The 17,506-nt window shown below is 42.8% G+C and overlaps 1 protein-coding gene across 3 annotated transcripts in view; it reads left to right on the top strand.

Annotated features, from left to right (window-relative positions):
* Positions 1-17,506, top strand: part of KIF6 (kinesin family member 6) — a 385,185-nt gene that overhangs the window by 275,427 nt on the left and 92,252 nt on the right. For all 3 annotated transcript variants that reach the window (XM_010389731.2, XM_010389732.2, XM_010389733.2), the window contains one exon: positions 7,349-7,457. In XM_010389731.2, the coding sequence (XP_010388033.2) occupies positions 7,349-7,457 (109 nt within the window). The remainder of the gene's footprint in view (positions 1-7,348; positions 7,458-17,506) is intronic.

Genomic DNA, 17,506 nt, shown 5'->3' with positions numbered 1-17,506 from the left:
ACAGTGTCAGGACCATCAGTGTCACTGTCTTCCACCTCCACACCTCCTTGTCCCACTGAAAGTCTTCAGGGGTAGTAACACACATGGAGCGTCAGCTCCTGTGATAACAATGCCTTCTTCTGCAATACTTCCTGAAGGACCTGCCCAAGGCTTTTTTACAGTTAACTTATTGTTTATGAGTAGAAGAAGTACACTCTAAAATAATGATAAAAAGTATCGTGTGGGCCAGGCATGGTGGCTCACACCTGTAATCCCAGTACTTTGGGAGGCTGAGGTGGGTGGATCACCTGAGGTCAGGAGTTCGAGACCAGCCTGGTCAACATGGTGAAATCTCATCTCTACTAAAAATACAAAAAGTTAGTAGGCATGGTGGTGGACGCCTGTAATCCCAGTTACTCGGGAGGTTGAGACAGGAGGATCGCTTGAACCCAGGAGGCAGAAGTTGCCGTGAGCTGAGATCAGGCCACTGCACTCCTGCCTGGGCAACAAGAGTGAAACTCTGTCTCAAAAATAAATAAATAAATAAATAAATAAAGTATGTAAATACATGAACCAGTAAAATAATCATTTATTATCAAGTATTATGTACTATATATATAATTGTATATGCAATATTTTTATACAACTGGCATCACAGTAGGCTTATTTATACCAGCATCACCACAAACATGTGACAAATGTGTTGCATTATGACATTATGACAACTGTGACACCATATGGGACCACCATCATACATGCAGTTCATCATTGATTGAAACGTCTTTATGTGGGGCAGGACTGTAGTTGCATTTTTACAAAAGCTTCTTGGAGTTGGAATTCATCTCTAATGGTGGGCCAGTAAGCATGGTGACATGTACTGGGGAGAAGATGGTGTTGAATTTCTAAAATCATACCATGTAGGAGATGAAACTGTCCAGTAGCATGGTGACAGAGAGAGAGAGAGAGCAATGGATACATGCCTCATTTTTCACAGCATCACAATATGCTATACCAGAAGGAAAGACATTAAGCATCTAAAGCATTTTTTCATTCATTCATTCATTCAAAAGATATTTTGTGTGCCAAATATACTATAGTGCTCTTGTATGCCAAGTACTATCTGGATTCTAGAAATATTGCTGCAAACGAAACTGACAAAAATCCTTGCTTTTATCCAAATTGGAAAAGAGAAAGTCAAACTATCACTGTTTGCCGATGATATGATCTTATACCTAGAAAACCCTAAAGACTCCTCTGAAAGATTGCTAGATTTGATAAATGAATTCAGTAAAGCCTCAGTTTACAACATCAATGTACACAAATCAGTATTACCACTTACACCAACAAGGACCAAGCTGAGACTCAAATGAAGAACTCAATCCCTTTTACAATAGCCACAAAAAATATAGAAAATACCTAGAAATATATGTAACAAAGGAGGGGAAAAATCTCTACAAAAAGAACTACAAAACATTGATGAAAAAAAAAAAAACAGATGACACAAACAAATGGAAAAATATTCCACACACATGAATCAGAAGAATTAATATTGTGAAAATGACGATACTGCCCAAAGCACTCTACAGATTCAATGCAATTCCTATCAAAATACTAATATCACTTTTCACAAAATTAGAAAAAAAAAATCCTAAAATTAATATGGAACCAAAAAAAGAGCCTGAATAGCCAAAGCAATCCTAAGCATAAAGAACAAATCTGGAGGAATCACATTACCTATTTCAAATTATACTACAAAGCTATAATAACCAAAACACCACAGTACGATGTAAAAGTAGACACACAGACCAATGGAACAGAATAGAGAATGCAGAAATAAAGCAAATACTTACAACCAACTGATCTTTGACAATGCAGACAAAAACATACACTGGGGAAAGGACACTATATTTCATAAATGGTGCTTGGAAAATTGGATAGCCACATACAGAAGAATAAAATTGGATCCCTATCTCTCACCATATACCAAGATTAACTCAAGATGGATTCAAGACTTAAATCTAAGACTTGAAGCCATAAAAATTCTAGAAAAAAAAAAAAAAAAAAAAACTAGGAAAAACTCTTCTGAACATTGGACTAGGCAAAGAATTCATGACTAAGGCCCTAAAAGCAAATGCAACAAAAACAAAAATAAATGAGACCTAATTAAACTAAAAAGCTTCTGCACAGAAAAACAAATAATCAACAGAGTAAACACACAACCTACAGAATGAAAGAAAACATTTGCAAACTGTGCTTCTGACAAAGGAGTAATATCCAGAATCTACAAAGAACTTAAGCCAATCAGCAAGAAAAAATCAAATAATTCTATTAAAAAGTGGGAAAATTACATGAAGAGACATCTCTCAAAAAAAGATATAAAAATGGCCAGCAAACATGCAAAAATGCTTAACATCATTAATTATCAGGGAAATGCAAATTAAAACCACAATGAAATACCATCTTACCCCAGCCAGAAAGGCCATTGATAAAAAGTCAAAAAACAATAGATGTTGGCACAGATGTGGTAAAAAGGAAATGCTTATACTCTGCTGGTGGGACTGTAAATTAATACAATTTCTGTGGAAAACTCTATGGAAATTTCTCAAAGAACTAAAAGTAAATCTACCACTTGATCCAGCAGTCCCACTACTGAGCATCTCCCCAAAGGAAAACAAGTCATTATATAAAAAAGACACATGGATACATATGTTTATCACAGCACAATTTACAATTGCAAAGATACAAAATCAACACAAGTGTTCACGAACTGACGAACAGATAAAGAAAATGTGGTGTGGATTACTACTCAGCCATAAAGAACAAAATAATGTCTTTTGCAGCAACTTGGATGAAACTGGAGGCCATTATCCTAAGTAAAGTAACTCGAGAACAGAAAACAAAAGACCACATATTCTCACTCATAAGTGGGAGCTAAGCTATGGGTATGCAAATGTGTACAGAGTGGTATAACAGATATTGGAGCTCAAATGGGGGAGATTGGGGGGGTGAGGGATGAAAAACTACCTATTGGGTACAATGTACACTATTCAGGTGATGGGCACACTAAAATCCTAGACTTCACCACTATACAATTCATCCATGTAACCAAAAATCGCTTGTACCCCTAAAGCTATTGAAATAAAAATTTTTTTAAATACCTGCCCTCATGGAGCTTACGAATTCTAGAACTAATAATAAAACATATTAACAGATGAAGTGAACTATGCAGGTAGTAAAAAATATATATATGGTTCTGTTTTTCTGTGATATTGTAAAAATAAATCAACATTTTAGACAGAGAGGCACTAATAAGAGTATGATCTCATGGGTAAATCTACTATTAATACTACGAGGTCATTTTGAGCCCCACCACCTTGCCCTCTCTGTCAGGCCTACTTTCCCTGGAAAAACTGATCTAAGAGCAGAAATGACTGCCTCTAAAAGCTGGGCATTTTTCACCCCTTTATAATCAGTTGTTTATCTAAGCCTCAGTTTCTTCATCTATAAAATGGAATTATTAACAGAGATCATAGAGAAATTTAACTGAAATAATATGTAAGAAAGCCCATGATACTATTCTTGGTATAGAGTATATAAGAAATTCATTTTTTAATCACCTAGAGATCATTTCTGTTGGACGGCAGAGCCACCCATATTAATCAGGTTGCATTTTTAATCCACACTCCAATGTCTGCCCCCTCCACCTGGTATCTTCTTCCATGTCTTCTCCACCTGGGAAATGCTGCTCCATCCTTTAGGATCCTTCTGGATGAAGTTCACTTGCTCCCTCCTGCTTACAGCCTTCTCCTACTCTCCCTGAGGGTCTCTGCCTCCCTTCCTCCCTCTCCCGCATGCTGGACACATGCCTGTCTACAGCAAGCAGCAACCTCCATTGTAAATATTTGTTCACTTTTCTTTTTTTTTTTTTTTTTTTTTTTGAGACAGAGTCATACCTTGTCACTCAGGCTGAAATGCAGTGGTGCTATCTTGGCTCACTGCAATGGGGTTCTGCCTCCTGGGTTCAAGTGATTCTCCTGCCTCAGCCTCACAAGTAGCTGGGATTACAGGTGTGTGCCGCCATGCCCAGCTAATTTTTTTTTTTTTTTTTTTTTTTGTATTTTAGTAGAAATGGGGTTTCACCGTGTTGCCCAGGCTGGTCTCGAACTCTTGAGCTCAGATGATCCACCCACCTCGGCCTCCCAAAGTGCTAGGATTACAGGCGTGAGCCACTGTGCCCGGCCATTTTTCATTTTTCTTTCTCCCTTACTGGACTTCAAATTCTTTAAACCAAGGATCAAAGCTTTAATATTCAACTTTACATCTCTGCCACATGTCTAGCACAATGCCTAATATAAATAAATGCTTCTTGAGAGAATAAATAGATGATTGACTCGTTAGCAAGGTGAGCTTTTAATCACCCTTTCTGCTCCTTTGCTCTTTCTCTTTCAAACGCATACAGTGCATGCTGAGGGACGGGAACTTGCCATAGGAGAAAGAGCCTGTTTTCTAAATCCTCAGGGGGACAAGGAAGTGATTTCTTCCGTAAATAAAAGCTGTTCATTAACTTTGCAGCTGATCCCAAATTGGGGTGAGAAGTGGTATATTAGTGCAATCCAAAGGAGCTGCACATGAGCTCTGAACAAGCAGAATGGGGATGGGCAAGGGTAGGGCCGGGCTGGGACCTGGGCTCACACACTAGAGCTGCCCATGAGTCCTTCCTACGTGCCTCCCTCTGTGGACCTCAGCCTTGCTCCAAGTGGTGGCCATGAAGTCTCTGCAGGCATCCTGGCCTGGCCTTGCCTCTTTGCCTTCCGGCTCTGCTTCAGCCACCTCACCTTGGCCTCCCTGAGTGGACATTTGGGAAACCAACTGACAAGATTATAGCCATCATTCTGATGTCCTTCACCTGTGGTCACCACAATCAACTCACTCCAACTCCAGAATACTTTGTCCATGATAGAAGGAAAATCAATGTTATGTTTCTGATGATAAGCCCTTGGCACTTCAGGACCCCTAAGTGCCTTTTAAGTCGTCAGGAGTATTAAATCCTTCCAGTGTAACTTTCCCATAATGTGTACTTTATTCATTTTCAGTCTTTGAAAGTTGGCAATGCATGTAGAATATGTTATGCTGCTGGCCGCGAATTTCTTAATAGGTCCTTCAAGACTCTGTACACAATAATCCCAAACTTCCTGTGCTTGTCTCCTCTGTGCCCTCCATGTCCTTTCTGCTCCCACCGCCCAGGCCCCAGTGCACCTCAGGGAAGGTGCGTTTCATGTTGTTTCGTGTTTTCATATTGTCATTTACTTTTGTGTTGTTGGTTGTTGGGAATATAGTTAGTCCCAGTGGGTTGCTCAGTGCCTTGTAAGTTCTCCCGGGAGTGGATGCCGCCACAGTGCCACGGGCTCTGGCATGGTCCTTGCCACCCAGCTGTCAGTTCACACTGTCAACTCTGCAGAGAAAGCAGAGCCTGAGAGGGAAGAGGCTGTGAACCCTTCTTCCCTGCAGCTTTTTGAGCAGCCTTTCACTCCCCACCCCCACACCCCTTTCACCCACCACCCCCACACCTCTGTTGGTGGAAGCCTGCTCATCAGCTCCCCTGCGGGAGGCAATTTGGGGATTCCACAAGCAGGTTCCAGTGTGGTCTCTGTGGAGCTTTTCTCTTCCCTAACTCCAGTCCAAAGTCTCATGCCCTCTACCGTCTGTTATTATTTTATTATGTAGCAAAAGGCATGCACTGTTAGAACTGGGTGCAGGCCCGGACAGGGGAGAGGTATGGAATTAATCCGCTGGCTCCTGATGGGCTCTGCTGGTGAAACGTGCCCCTCAATGTCTCTCATGCACCAGGGATCATCTTTCTGCATCTCACATAAGCAGATTCCCAGGCCTACTCAATTCTAGAGTGTGCAAGGCAGATGTGGAGACAAAGCCGAGTCATCCCCATTTGCTTCTGATCGGAAAAGGGCGGGGTGTCTTTGTGTGCCTCACCATTTAGACATTCTTCACGGTGCTATTTTTATCAACAGTAATCATTAAATTGGTGTCAGATGGGCTAGTCCAGTTACTCACCCTTAGGATGGATGATGGGACTCAGAGAGTTTTTTCCAGGCAAGAGGAGATGTGGTATGTGGCCCATATGAAAGCCTGTGCGGAACCCTTGGCCTCAGAGTAAGTCTTGCTAACCCCGGACTGTGTTCCCACAGCAACAAGAGCAAGGCTTAGCACCACCCAGCTTCATTCTCAACCTGATTCGTTTAACAGATGTATGCTGAGCACCTTCTAAATGCCAGACATTGAACAAGACACAAGGATTCACAAAACAAACAAACAAAAAACTATTATCTCTACCCCCTGAGAAACTTACATTTCACCAGAAGGATTGTCATGTGAAGTGACAGTGTCCACCACTGGGCTGTGGGTGTTATAGGTGTATTGATAAGGAGCATGGTGGAAAGAGGGTTTGTTCTGCCTGGGCTTTGACGAAAGCTCCACAGAGATAGAGTCACTGGAGGAAAACGTGGGAAAAGGCCTCCCAAGCAAAGGAACCAAGGGTGGAAGCATTTTAAAAAATGGCACTGTAGATGCATCCAAAATCCAGCGGTGAATTCAGCTCTCACTGAGGGGTCCCAGGCACACGTCTGCACTGACCCTTATTCCGGGAGGTGGTGAGGAGGAGAGCCTGGTCCTGGCTGTACTGACTGTGGCTCCAGAAGTTAAACTCTGAACAGCGCCCAGCAGTGAGGGTTGGCTTTTGTTGGCAAAGGCGATACAGGATATTGAAGTTAGAGATGACCTAGGGACCCCTGCCATGGCCAGCTCATGGGTCTTGTGATTGAGAACCTAACTCCTGAAGAAAAGCGGAGACCCCCTCACTAACCACAGGAAACAAGAATGAATTGTTACACGGAGACTAAGGGCAGAATTTTCTAGATGCTATCTTTCAGTTTGGATTATAATTCCTTTAACTAAATGCCTGGAAATTTAACAGAAAAACAAAATAGGGCATACCAGGGAGAAATGTGGCACTGAACGATGGCAAGAAAATACATTTGCAGATGTCCTCGGCAATCCAGGGCTTGGCGTTCTGGTTTTCATTTCCTCCGTGCAGGCAGGCATTCCAAACCCCGCCCCCCATGAGTCACATGGCTGTGCAGGCACAGTCCTGCGGGGTGCAGCGGGTGGCACTGGAAGGGCCTCCTAGGCGGGTTGGTGGCCAGCTGGAAGAGCCTGGGGCCACCTGTCTGGTCAGAGCCTCTCTGCTGTGGGCCTCTTGGAGGCAGGGCTGGTTTTGTGGTCTGACTAAAGTGACAATGAAATTAATAGAATCCTGATGCCGTGACTGAGGCCATTTCCCTGTGTCTCCAAACAGGAATGAGAGAGGAAATGTCATTAGGACGCCAGGAGGCTTTTGAAATCTTCAAGAGGGACCACGCTGACAGCGTTACCATCGATGACAACAAACAGATTCTGAAACAGAGGTAAGGCTGTCTCCGGGAGCAGCTGGTCCTCCGAGGCTCAGCCAGGCCAGCCTAGAGGAGATTTGCTTACTCTGTCCTTCCTAATCTGCCCAACTCAACTATTACAAGAAAGGCATAATGTTTATTCAGTTTCACATTTAATTATGTCCAGCCTGGTACAATTCTCCTTCATGTGTGAGCCTCACTGTCCCAGTACTATTGGGGTAAGCAAATTTAAGGCAGGGTCTGTTACTGACAGTATCAACGTGATTTACAATTCTCACATCATACAGTCATTCTCATAAGCCTGTACTCTGTCCATGTCTTACTGTTCCAAAGGAGAGGGAAAAAAAATCTATGGACCAAATTATATTCTTAGAACTGCAGGCACTCCAGCTGTTCTGGAGAGCAGTCCTGTCTTAGTCAAAGAAAATATGTGCACATCTTGTGGCCCAGAGACCTTTGGTGCCTTCTCCAGGCTAAAATCAGAGCAGACAGGATTATCTGCTGACATGTTGTCAGACAGGGCTATGTTCTGGACCCCTTCAAAAGAAGCTTACTTAGAGGTATATAATTTATTTTAGCTATTCTGTGAGGTATACGCATATCCACAAACTGTAGCAAACAAACTCTATCAGATGTAGGGGTCTAGAGCTCAGAAGAAAGGGAACTCTCATATGTCACATGGGACTCTGGATCCTAGCACACAGTAAGTTTTCAAGAACTACTTGTTGAATTAAAATGAGATCCAGGTTTGAGAATCATATGACAACTCAGGAAGCCTAAGAAGTAGATGAGCTCTCAGGAGGACATGTGGCAATGCTGAGGCCTAAAGAGGGGAGCCATAAGGGAAAGGAGTTTGAAGGGAAGGTAGAGGGAAAGGAGGCCATGATGGAGACTGAGAAGAAGCAGAAAGAAGAGGGGGTGAACCAGGAGAAAATAACGTCCTGAGAGCCAAGTCAAGAGGAGAGCCACCTCCAAGAAGAAGCAGACTGTCAGTAGTGTCAGATGCAACAGAGAAATAAGCAGGAGGGAACTGGGAAGTGCACAGAGATTTTGCAACTAGAAGGCCATTGGTTGGACTGCCAGGCATGGAGGAGTGAGTGAGAAGAAATGTCATTGTATTTAAAAAGTTGGTGATAGATGAAAAACATTTTTTTTTTTTTTTGAGACGGAGTCTTTCTCTGTTGCCCAGCCTGGAGTGCAATGGTATGATCCTGGCTCACTGCAACCTCTACCTCCTGGGGTTCAAGCAATTCTCCTGCCTTAGCCTCCCGAGTAGCTGGGACTACGGGCACCCACCACCATGCCCGGCTAATTTTTTTGTAGTTTTAGTAGAGATGGGGTTTCACCGTGTTAGCCAGGATGGTCTCGATCTGCTGACCTCGTGATCCGCCCACCTTAGCCTCCCAAAATGCTGGTATTACAGGCATGAGCCACTGCGCCTGGCCAAAAAACATTTTTAAAAAGAATAAAGAGAGGTAGCTTAAGTAGAAGGGAAGTTGGTTTCAGGATGGGAAAGAATTGGCTAATATTGTAGACCACATAATAAGCCAATGGTAAGAGAGAGGTAGAGAAACAACAGGAAAAGCTGACACAGCAAGTCTCCTGGAAGACAGGAAGGTAGGGAATAAAAGCTCGGTGGAGGTTAGCCCTGGAAGGGAGTAAGAATGGAAGAACAAATCAAGATGGGGCTGACATTGGCACATTGAGAAAAGGAGAGAGAAAATTAAAGACGACCTCCATTTTCTCTGTGAAAAAGAAGTTGAGGTAGAATAGGAGACTTGAGGGTGATGATGAAGGTTTAACACAGCAGCCACAGGGAATGGGAAAGAAGGTAGACCCGGAAGAAGGAAAAAGAAAGGCAAACAGAAAAGCAAACCTCAATGAGGGTCAAAGGCCCAGCCTAGACTATTATCCTGGCTTTTACACTTTACCAGAGGGCAGATCTCAGCTCATTCAGGAATCCAGTGAAGGGAATGGGAGTATATGGTTCTGTATATGGAGGGCAGTCCAGCCCTTCCTAGTCAAAAGAACTACTTGCTTCCCACTGTGACCCAGCAATTCCTCTTCTGGGTATATTTCCCAAGAAGTTCTCATGCAGGTTTATAAGGGGACATACACCGGGCTGCTGTGAGCAACCTTGGCTATTCATGGCCAAGGAGAGTTGGAAACGTGCTGAGTATCCATCACTGGGGAAGTAGACAGGCAGAATAATGCGGATGTCCCATGAAGCAGGATGCAGCAGGTGGGAGTCATTGATTAGATGTATGCATACCAATTAACATAGATCTTAAAAGCATAGCACTGAGTAAGAGCACATGATTCAGATAAATTACAAATAGATCCACAGAAAGCAAAGAAAAACATGCAAACAAAAAGATATACTTTAGCAAAAAGGTATACTTAATGAGTCCCTGGTATACTTTATGAGTTCCAGATATACTTTAGCATATTTTACCTGCAAGAATGGGAGCAGGGCATGGGGATAAAAAGGAATTAATGAGTAAATGAATAAAACAAAGGGATAGGGGAGAAAATAAAGTGAATCCAGTGAAGCTGAGGACTGTCTCCCTAGAAAGGGGGACATATGCACATCTGCACAAATTTCAGCCTGTAAATCCAGGGGTTTCACAAGTCTTCTAATGCTTATCCATGTTGTAAGCCATGAATTTTTAATATGGCCAGTTGGATGTGTTGGGGCAGGATACCTTGTCTGTCTGAAGATAAGCATGTCAAGCTAGCTGCCTCATCCAAAAGACTTCCAAAGAGCCTTCAGCCATGTCTATACGGGAGGCTTCTTAGCTTGCACAAGGGACTCATAACTGGCTTCATATTAAAAGAACCCACAGAGCTTTTAAAAGTTACCAAAGCCTGGCCCTGACTCCCCAGATATTCTAATTAAATTAGGTGCAAGCTGAGCATCTCTTTTTAAAAAGCAGATTCCAGTAGCAAGTAGGTTTGCAAACCACTGGCTTAGACAATGTCCAGAAACCATGAGATCCAGAATCTCTAAGGTAAGATCCCTCAAACCCTACAGGTTAAAAAAAAATTACCAAGTGATTCTTACACATGCTCAAGTCGAAGAACCACTGACTTAGGGAGAACATAGCACTTCATCTTTCTTATTCTAAAGCTGGCATTGTTTCTGGTTCTGGTTTGTAACCTGAGTTTAGGTCTATTTTCAGCAGGGATTTGGGTCTGGGGTGAGTGGGATGAGGATGTTGTGGTCTTCCAAAGCCTTCTAATATAGAGCTCACTTAACTCTGTACAGTAGAGTTCTGACAACCCACACGACAAATGTGCTTTTGAGTTTAAACATACCTGAGGTGTGCAGGATGGGCTGGCAATACCGATGATCCCATCTTCCTTGTGGCCATAGTGCAAGGGAACTAATAAAACTCACACAAGCTTTCCTCTGAAAAGAGGTTTTTCCTGCAGTAAATCCGTCTTTTTACATCAAATGAAAAGTCAGGAGACCGGCCCATATTTTTTTAAAAATTTCTATATCTGTTTAATGTTCCTGTAATACTAACCATTAAAGGACTATTTGGTATAGGGGATGTAACACAGAACCTACCCCTTTCTTAGGATTGGAGCTGTTATTTGCATTGATGGAGAGTAATGAATTATTAGATATTACATGTTCCTAACTGCTTAAGGAAGAGGAATAAGAAAAATGTTCTTGTATGAAAACAAATAACTGCAGAAGCAGGGTTTCAAAAACAGACATCAAAGGAGGGCCTCACAGACACTCATAGGGCCACTTCCATGCCACCCTTACTTTAGGAAATGCTCTTCCAGTAACCCAGGCCCCTTCCACACATTTGCTCCCAGTCCCTCTAGTGACAGGAAGGACTCATGTGGCCCAACTGTGAGAAGATGGGCAGTTCTGGGAATACAGACACAGACTGGAGGGGGTTGACTCAGGGTGAAATTCAGTTACGGCTTCCTGCCTCATCTCTAAGCCTCGGCTTCCTAATAGACCTCAGCAACCAGGACCCACCAGCCTGGACTCCCATTTCACCCCAAACTTCTCACGTCAGACTAATTCTGTGGTCTGACCATGCTGGTGTTGGGACATTATGTTGGCAAAGTGCCACTAATTAGGGGCTGGAACTAACTGCCCCCATGCAAAAGCCTAGAATGAGTTCAGCCTCTGTACCCCATAGCAAGTAGGTTCTAAGCACAAATGCAGGGATTATTGGTAACCCACAATCTCTTCTGACTCTCTCAGCCCCACCCCAGAGTATAAGAATTGATTTAGATTTGCAGGAGGGAACAGTGACTGTTTCCTTTATCCCCTTCATTCCATGTTACTTTTTTTGGAGAGACAGAGTCTCACTCTGTCGCCCAGGCTGGAGTGCAGTGGTGTGATCAAGGCTTACTGCAGCCTCAACCTCCTGGATTCAACTGATCCTCCTGCCTCAGCCTCCTGAGTAGCTGGGACTACAGATGCATGCCACCACGCCTGACCAATTTTACTTTTTGTAGAGATAAGGTCCCTCTATGTTGCCAAAGGTGGTCTCAAACTCCTGGGCTCAAATGATCCTCCTCCCTCCCTGGGCCTCCCAAAGTGCTGGGATTACAGGTGTAAGCCAATGTACTCAGCCCCATGTTACTTAATAGAAAGGTTTTTCTTCCCCTTTTTCCTGCACCCTTTGCTGCTGTCACAGGGAATCTCTAGCATCTCTAAGCTCTGGTCCCCAGTCTGAGGAAGTTGTGCTGCCTGTCTGTGACAAGAGAAATAAGATGTTGGCACATGAATAGGATGTTCGCCCTTTGGTGAACTAGAGCATGTGAGCCAATTCTTAAGCTGGATTTTTCAGCAGAGGACAATTGCAATTCACAATCACTACATTTTCCAGGCATGACTCATCCGTATAGTATACAATAATGTGAAGAGAGGCTGGAAACTCCATGCTTGGCAAATACCAGTGCCCAGGCTCTGCAAGCTAACTTTCTTTTGTGGCAGATTTTCATACAAGCTGAATCCGTCAGTCTCAGAGTCCCATTCAATAACAAAAGAAGAAATAAATGGGGAGTTTAACTGCTATTGGAAATGCAGTTGTTGAAAATGTAAACTAGAGGGGTGGAGCAAGATGCCCGAATAGGAACAGCTCCAGTCTCCAACTCCCAGCACGAGTGACACAGAAGACCGGTGATTTCTGCATTTTCAACTGAGGTACTGGGGTCATCTCACTGGGGAGTGCCAGACAATCGTTGCTGGTCAGCTGCTGCAGCCCGACCAGCGAGAGCTGAAGCAGGGTGAGGCATCGCCTCACCTGGGAAGCGCAAGGTGGAAGGGAATCCCTTTTCCTAGCCAGGCGAACTAAGACACACAGCACCTGGAAAATCAGGTAATTCCCACCCCAATACTTCGCTTTAAACAAACGGGCACACAAGGAGATTATACCCACACCTGTCCGGGAGGGTCCCACGGCCACGGAGCCTCCCTCATTGCTAGCACAGCAGTCTGCAATCTAACCGCAAGGCAGCAGCGAGACTGGGGGAGGGGCGCCCGCCATTGCTGAGGCTTAAGTAGGTAAACAAAGCCACTGGGAAGCTCCAAGTGGGTGGAGCTCACACCAGCTCAAGGAAACCTGCCTGTCTCTGTAGACTCCACCTCTGGGGACAGGGCACAGCTGAAAAACAACAGGGGAAGCAGCAGAGGCCTGTGCAGACCCAAACAACTCTGTCTGACAGCTTTGAAGAGAGCAGTGGATCTCCCAACACGGAGGCTGAAATCTGAGAACAGACAGACTGCCTGCTCAAGTGGGTCCCTGACCACTGAGTAGCCTAACTGGGAGACATCCCCCACTAGGGGCAGTCTGACACCCCACACCTCACAGGGTGGAGTACACACCTGAGAGGAAGCTTCCAAAGTAAGAATCAGACAGGTACACTCGCTGTTCAGCAATATTCTATCTTCTGCAACCTCTGCTGCTGATACCCAGGCAAACAGGGTCTGGAGTGGACCTCAAACAATCTCCAACAGACCTACAGCTGAGGGTCCTGACTACTAGAAGGAAAACTATCAAACAGGAAGAACACCTATACCAAAACCCCATCAGTACGTCACCATCACCAAAGACCAGAGGCAGATAAAACCACAAAGATGGGGAAAAAGCAGGGCAGAAAAGCTGGAAATTAAAAAAATAAGAGCGCATCTCCCCCTGCAAAGGAGCGCAGCTCATCACCAGCAACGGATCAAAGCTGGTCAGAGAATGACTTTGACGAGATGAGAGAAGAAGGCTTCAGTCCATCAAACTTCTCAGAGCTAAAGCAGGAATTACGTACCCAGCGCAAAGAAACTAAAAATCTTGAAAAAAGAGTGGAAGAATTGATTGCTAGAATAATTAATGCAGAGAAGGTCATAAATGAAATGACAGAGATGAAAACCATGACACGAGAAATACGTGACAAATCCACAAGCTTCAGTAACCAACTTGATCAACTGGAAGAAAGAGTATCAGCGATTGAGGATCAAATGAATGAAATGAAGTGAGAAGAGAAACCAAAAGAAAAAAGAAGAAAAAGAAATGAACAAAGCCTGCAAGAAGTATGGGATTATGTAAAAAGACCAAATCTATGTCTGATTGGGGTGCCTGAAAGTGAGGGGGAAAATGGAACCAAGTTGGAAAACACTCTTCAGGATATCATCCAGGAGAACTTCCCCAACCTAGTAGGGCAGGCCAACATTCAAATTCAGGAAATACAGGGAACACCACAAAGATACTCCTCGAGAAGAGCAACTCCAAGACACATAATTGCCAGATTCACCAAAGTTGAAATGAAGGAAAAAATCTTAAGGGCAGCCAGAGAGAAAGGTCGGGTTACCCACAAAGGGAAGCCCATCAGACTAACAGCAGACCTCTCGGCAGAAACTCTACAAGCCAGAAGAGAGTGGGGGCCAATATTCAACATTCTTAAAGAAAAGAATTTTAAACCCAGAATTTCATATCCAGCCAAACTAAGTTTCATCAGTGAAGGAGAAATAAAATCCTTTACAGATAAGCAAATGCTTAGAGATTTTGTCACCACCAGGCCTGCCTTACAAGAGACCCTGAAGGAAGCCCTAAACATGGAAAGGAACAACCGGTACCAGCCATTGCAAAAACATGCCAAAATGTAAAGACCATCGAGGCTAGGAAGAAACTGCATCAACTAACGAGCAAAATAACCAGTTAATATCATAATGGCAGGATCAAGTTCACACATAACAATATTAACCTTAAATATTAATGGACTAAATGCTCCAATTAAAAGACACAGACTGGCAAACTGGATAAAGAGTCAAGACCCATCAGTCTGCTGTATTCAGGAGACCCATCTCACATGCAGAGACATACATAGGCTCAAAATAAAGGGATGGAGGAAGATCTACCAAGCAAATGGAGAACAAAAAAAAGCAGGGGTTGCAATCCTAGTCTCTGATAAAACAGACTTTAAACCATCAAAGATCAAAAGAGACAAAGAAGGCCATTACATAATGGTAAAGGGATCAATTCAACAGGAAGAGCTAACTATCCTAAATACATATGCACCCAATACAGGAGCACCCAAATTCCTAAAGCAAGTCCTTAGAGACTTACAAAGAGACTTAGACTCCCATACAATAATAATGGGAGACTTCAACACTCCACTGTCAACATCAGACCGATCAACGAGACAGAAAGTTAACAAAGATATCCAGGAATTGAACTCATCTCTGCACCAAGCGGACCTAATAGACATCTATAGAACTCTCCACCCCAAATCAACAGAATATACATTCTTCTCAGCACCACATTGCACTTATTCCAAAATTGACCACATAATTGGAAGTAAAGCACTCCTTAGCAAATGTAAAAGAACAGAAATTATAACAAACTGTCTCTCAGACCACAGTGCAATCAAACTAGAACTCAGGACTAAGAAACTCAATCAAAACCGCTCAACTACATGGAAACTGAACAACCTGCTCCTGAATGACTACTGGGTACATAACGAAATGAAGGCAGAAATAAAGATGTTCTTTGAAATCAATGAGAACAAAGATACAACATACCAGAATCTCTGGGACACATTTAAAGCAGTGTGTAGAGGGAAATTTATGGCACTAAATGCCCACAAGAGAAAGCTGGAAAGATCTAAAATTGACACTCTAACATCACAATTAAAAGAACTGGAGAAGCAAGAGCAAACACATTCAAAAGCTAGCAGAAGGCAAGAAATAGTAACTAAGATCAGAGCAGAACTGAAGGAGATAGAGACACAAAAAACCCTCCAAAAAATCAATGAATCCAGGAGTTGGTTTTTTGAAAAAATCAACAAAATTGACAGACCACTAGTAAGACTAATAAAAAAGAAAACAGAGAAGAATCAAATAGATGCAATAAAAAATGATAAAGGGGATATCACCACAGACCCCACAGAAATACAAACTACCATCAGAGAATACTATAAACACCTCTACACAAATCAACTAGAAAATCTAGAAGAAATGGGTAATTTCCTGGACACTTACACTCTGCCAAGACTAAACCAGGAAGAAGTTGAATCCCTGAATAGACCAATAGCAGGCTCTGAAATTGAGGCAATAATTAATAGCCTACCAACCAAAAAAAGTCCAGGACCAGATGGATTCACAGCTGAATTCTACCAGAGGTACAAAGAGGAGCTGGTACCATTCCTTCTGAAACTCTTCCAATCAATTGAAAAAGAGGGAATCCTCCCTAACTCATTTTATGAGGCCAACATCATCCTGATACCAAAGCCTGGCAGAGACACAACAAAAAATGAAAATTTTAGACCAATATCCCTGATGAACATCGATGCAAAAATCCTCAATAAAATACTGGCAAACCAGATTCAGCAGCACATCAAAAAGCTTATCCACCATGATCAAGTGGGCTTCATCCCTGGGATGCAAGGCTGGTTCAACATTCACAAATCAATAAACGTAATCCAGCATATAAACAGAACCAAAGACAAGAACCACATGATTATCTCAATAGATGCAGAAAAGGCTTTTGACAAAATTCAACAGCCCTTCATGCTAAAAACGCTCAATAAATTCGGTACTGATGGAACATACCTCAAAATAATAAGAGCTATTTATGACAAACCCACAGCTAATATCATACTGAATGGGCAAAAACTGGAAAAATTCCCCTTGAAAACTGGCACAAGACAGGGATGCCCTCTCTCACCACTCCTATTCAACATAGTGTTGGAAGTTCTGGCTAGGACAATCAGGCAAGAGAAAGAAATAAAGGGTATCCAGTTAGGAAAAGAAGAAGTCAAATTGTCCCTGTTTGCAGATGACATGAGTGTATATTTAGAAAACCCCATTGTCTCAGCCCAAAATCTCCTTAAACTGATAAGCAACTTCAGCAAAGTCTCAGGATACAAAATCAATGTGCAAAAATCACAAGCATTCTTATACACCAGTAACAGACAAACAGAGAGCCAAATCAGGAATGAACTTCCATTCACAATTGCTTCAAAGAGAATAAAATACCTAGGAATCCAACTTACAAGGGATATAAAGGACCTCTTCAAGGAGAACTACAAACCACTGCTCAGTGAAATAAAAGAGGACACTAACAAATGGAAGAACATACCATGCTCATGGATAGGAAGAATCAATATCGTGAAAATGGCCATACTGCCCAAGGTTATTTATAGATTCAATGCCATCCCCATCAAGCTACCAATGAGTTTCTTCACAGAATTGGAAAAAACGGCTTTAAAGTTCATATGGAACCAAAAAAGAGCCCGCATTGCCAAGACAATTCTAAGTCAAAAGAACAAAGCTGGAAGCATCACGCTACCTGACTTCAAACTATGCTACAAGGCCACAGTAACCAAAACAGCATGGTACTGGTACCAAAACAGAGATATAGACCAATGGAACAAAACAGAGTCCTCAGAAATAATACCACACATCTACAGCCATCTGATCTTTGACAAACCTGAGAGAAACAAGAAATGGGGAAAGGACTCCCTATTTAATAAATGGTGCTGGGAAAATTGGCTAACCATAAGTAGAAAGCTGAAACTGGATCCTTTCCTTACTCCTTATA

Source organism: Rhinopithecus roxellana, chromosome 4 (assembly GCF_007565055.1).
Source record: "Rhinopithecus roxellana isolate Shanxi Qingling chromosome 4, ASM756505v1, whole genome shotgun sequence".
In the NCBI taxonomy this organism is placed as follows: Eukaryota; Metazoa; Chordata; class Mammalia; order Primates; family Cercopithecidae; genus Rhinopithecus; species Rhinopithecus roxellana.
Note: the sequence above shows the minus strand (reverse complement) of the source record. Positions and strands in the feature narration are given on the sequence as shown.